We start from the raw sequence: 4352 nt of genomic DNA, 5'->3' as shown, positions 1-4352 counted from the left end.
CAGTCAAATTATAACATCAATTAATGAACTCTTAAATTATGTGCATAACCTTAAACAACAATAGTTTTGGAACGAAGGGAGTATCAATTTGTAATATTTGAGGGATGAGACTAAAATTCTACAACAATAAACCTTTGTAGGGGCCGGAATATGACCACAAACAAAACTACGTAAAAATACTTATAGTCGGTGAAAAAATTAAAATTCTTGCAGAGACTGTGACCTCTACCAGCCCCTCCCTAAATACGCTCATGTTCGGAGGCATGCTATTTATGCGTCGCTTGCATTTCTAAGTCGATTGAACCATTTTGCAATGGCTTCCTTCACCAACCTCACTACACAACCAGCCACCAAGCTCCTTCCTTTCACCATGGCCGAATGCTTCACCACCTCATCGCCATCATTTTGGGTAAAATCAATCAAAACAACAATACCCAATTGGAAAAAAAGCTTAATTTTATCTTTAAAATTTATTTCTCTTCAATTTTAAACTTACTTTTATAATATTTTTTAAAATTAATTTTGTCAAATCATATTCTTTCAAAAAAAACTTCAAATTTACCTACTTAATTTTAATTTTTTTTAAAATAAACGGATCCTAATAATTATTTGAAAGGTCAAATTTTATATTGATCATAAATTAAAACTGTTTAAACAAAATAGTAAATCAATGCTAATGAAAAACTGCAGGTTGTTCTGCATTTTTGTATACTTCTTCCAAACACCAATGTCCGTACATCTTCATTAATTTGAAAAAGTAATAAGACCAAATTATCTTTCTCCTTTGACATAGTACTATAGGGGTGATATCATATTGTCAATATGTAAAACAACCAAAGACCAGTTGTGTTATGATGTCATCATTGATTCATTTAGTAATTAATCTAATAAAGAAAAGGGTCCACATTTAACATGCAGAATGTATATATATAAATATTTCCTATTTACTATATGAGATTGCATTTCAGATATGATGGAAGAAAATAGAAAACAGAGTTAGAAGTTAGTTCTTAATAAACAAGTAATCAATCAGGAAACACTTGACCCTATGCGCTCACTCACACACTTACACGTTTACAGTGTTGTTGCCATTTGTTTATTTCTTGTAAAATCAATTATAAAACTTGGCTACAGTTATATATATATGTGCAGTTTTTACTAATTAGAACATATTACACAGACTAAAAAGGTAGTTTAGGAAACTATCACAATAATAAAATATTAAGATAATGAGCAGTACAAACAAAGATCGAGATCTTTATCCTCAAATTATGTCTCATTTTCTGTCTCACCATTAGGCTGTATCATATCAATTAAAAATTATGAATATTTTTTTTACATCAAAAAGATTAGAAATCATGAATCTAAGATTATAAATTTCATATTCATGTATTTTTAATTAACTTTTATTGATTGAAATAGAAAATAAGAACAGAGCATCTCAATTCCCAAACAGGAACTAAAATATTATACTGCTAAAAGGAATTGGTTTTAGATTCATAATAAATTCACATTAATTTTCTCTTTCATTTTATTTCGAGCTAGTATGATTTTATAGACGCCAAAATTCACTCTACTAAATATCTAACACATTTGCTTGAGATTTGTGCTTAAACTGAAATAATCATGTAACAGTTGATCTACGCGGTTCGTGGCGGTGTGAATAGATTTTAATTGAAATGAATTCTAGAAATGGGAATGTCTTAAAAACCAATCCATTCCAATGCAAAAGCAGCACCGGATTTGGCGTAAAACCCACTTGATTGCTGCACCTTCCTCTGTATTCTTTATCTTTATTTTTCTCTCTCTATATCTTAACTTCAATCCTAAGTATGATTTATGATCCAACCCTCTTCTTTAAATGAACACAATTAGTTTTTGAGTTACTCCCTCTCCTCCACCCCACAACATAAGAAACATCATATATTTTTCTACCTCATCAAACGTTAAAATGACATAATTAGCACACACACTGAGGTAACATTTTCACGCTATATAGAGACAGTGACCTCTTCAGAACTTGCTCACAATAGTGCTGTTCCTCCAAACCCAAGTAACATTGGCATTCCCAATTCCCACTGTCCTCGCTCTCCCAGCACAAACTAACAAATGGGTCGCCATTCCTGTTGTGTGAAGCAAAAGTTGAGGAAAGGTTTATGGTCCCCTGAAGAAGATGAGAAGCTCTTCAATCACATAACCAGATTTGGTGTTGGTTGCTGGAGTTCTGTTCCCAAACAAGCTGGTACATAACTAGTAACATGATGTTAATTTAATTTGATGAAAACAAACAAAGCTTTCTTCTATTCTTCAAAGGGTAGTGTCTATAACATGTTTGATGAATTGCAGGACTGCAAAGATGTGGAAAGAGTTGCAGGTTGAGATGGATAAACTACTTGAGGCCTGATTTGAAGAGAGGCATGTTCTCACAGCAAGAGGAGGATCTTATAATCAATCTTCATGAAGTCCTTGGAAACAGGTAACAACATTAACATATTTTGTATGATGATCATCATGAAAATAAACAAAGTTTCTATTCTTTGAGTTGTGAAAGTGATGATTTTTTGTTTTCAATATCAGGTGGGCTCAGATAGCAGCACAGTTACCAGGGAGAACAGATAATGAGATTAAGAATTTCTGGAATTCATGTTTGAAGAAGAAGCTAATGAAGCAAGGGATTGATCCAACTACACACAAGCCTCTCACTGATGCTCATGTTAAAGAAGAGAGCAAAAGTCCAGACACAACACCTATGCAGATACCAATGTCTCAAGGGACTTTAGCTACCTCAACCTTTGGCTCATCACTTGTAATAAGCGATTCAAATCACTATGATGGTGTTCTAACAGAAGCTTCAAGGGAACTTTTCATGAGCAAGTCAGCATTGGACTCTTTGTCCTACTATGATTTCCAAATTGGTGGTTCTGTGCAGAGTGGTTATAATAACTTACCCTTCACTCATTATCAGAGTTTTGGTCCCAGTTCAAGCCATGGATTCTCTTCAATGCCAAGCCTAACCCAGTCAGATCACGGGAACATGTCGTCCGTGGTGACCGAGTTTTCTAACAACAATTCAGCTTCCAAAATCAGTTCCTTGTTCATGAATGATCAGGTGAAAGAAAGTTCCAGCATTAGCTCAAACATGAGCACTATTTATCCAGGAGGGTCTCACTCTCAAATGAGGAGCTTAATGGAAAATGCAGGATTCTCTTGGGACAATGGAGACAACAAATTGGACCCTTTGTTTCAGTTCCAAGTCAATGGCATAAAATCTGAGGATTTCAGGACAAGTTCATGGGAAGAAGGGCAGCTGCAGAATCAAAACTCAATAGACTTCACTAGCTGTCCATTAACATCACTGTCAGAGGATCTAACAGAAGCAAATTTTGATGTGTTTCAGCATATATGAACTGTAAAAAATCTTTCTTTCTTTTTTTCTTTTGATTTTTTTGAACTCTTTCTGTCGTTAAAAAAAAACAAGGTAGGAAAGATAGAAAGATGTTGATAGTACAGGAGATTTCTAGATTATGATTTGAGATGATATTGATACCATTATACCCCCCTCCCCAGCATTTACTTTTCCTATTGATGATAAATCTGTTTTTATCAGCAAAAGTTTGAATAACAATATATTCTTGAAGGTTGATGATTGAAACTAGTTTTGTTCTGTTCTGTCACTGTAACTAGTGAATTATTATTACATGCAGTGATCATGTCTCAATGTATATTATCCCTTTTCCCTTTTCTTTTGGCTGTCTTCTAATGCAGCTGGTCAAAGACTCTAATATGACCAAAAAGACAAAAACCCCATACAGTACTGCAGCAAAAGCTTACAAATTCCATTTCATTTTCTTTGAACCTTCTTATACTATATTATATTGTAATTGTATTATATTATAGACTGGGACACACGCTCGTGTGTTTCTGAATATACATGATGTATATATATATGGTGGGCTTTGATAGAGATATACCAGTGCTGGCAGAGTTTGAATAAGAATATTATCTTATTCTGTCGTTATCGTATAATGAGGGGATGCTATTTTTGCTGGCATTGATCCAGATGATGCTGCAGAATCATGTATTGGTGTGAATCCCTCCAAAAGGCTGAAATTGGCTGCCACAAATCTGTATTATTGGAGAGAGATTATGTATATTGATGATTAATGTCAAATGATAAGGTCTTTTTTTTATTTCTGTGTAACATATACGGTTCAGAACAGACATTCAAATTTATAACCTGCTTAAAAATCACTTCAATTTGCTGTCACTCCCTTACAGGCTGTGCTCCAAGCCACAGTGTATAAGTCATCAGCACAAGACTTCTATGAATGTTTGGATATCTATTAATCTTT

At 33.9% G+C, this 4352-nt stretch overlaps 1 protein-coding gene across 1 annotated transcript; it reads left to right on the top strand.

Annotated features, from left to right (window-relative positions):
• The first annotated feature begins 1763 nt into the window (after nucleotides 1-1763).
• Nucleotides 1764-3652, top strand: LOC130715473 (transcription factor MYB4-like). The gene is made up of 3 exons (XM_057565578.1): nucleotides 1764-2242; nucleotides 2347-2476; nucleotides 2578-3652. Exons 1-3 carry the CDS (start codon nucleotides 2110-2112, stop codon nucleotides 3404-3406), a joined length of 1092 nt encoding a protein of 363 aa, XP_057421561.1. The 5' UTR covers nucleotides 1764-2109; the 3' UTR covers nucleotides 3407-3652.
• The last annotated feature ends 700 nt before the right edge of the window (nucleotides 3653-4352 follow it).

Source organism: Lotus japonicus, chromosome 4 (assembly GCF_012489685.1).
Source record: "Lotus japonicus ecotype B-129 chromosome 4, LjGifu_v1.2".
Lineage (NCBI taxonomy): Eukaryota > Viridiplantae > Streptophyta > Magnoliopsida > Fabales > Fabaceae > Lotus > Lotus japonicus.
The sequence above is the reverse complement of the archived record's forward strand: the minus strand, read 5'-3'. Positions and strand labels throughout refer to the sequence as shown.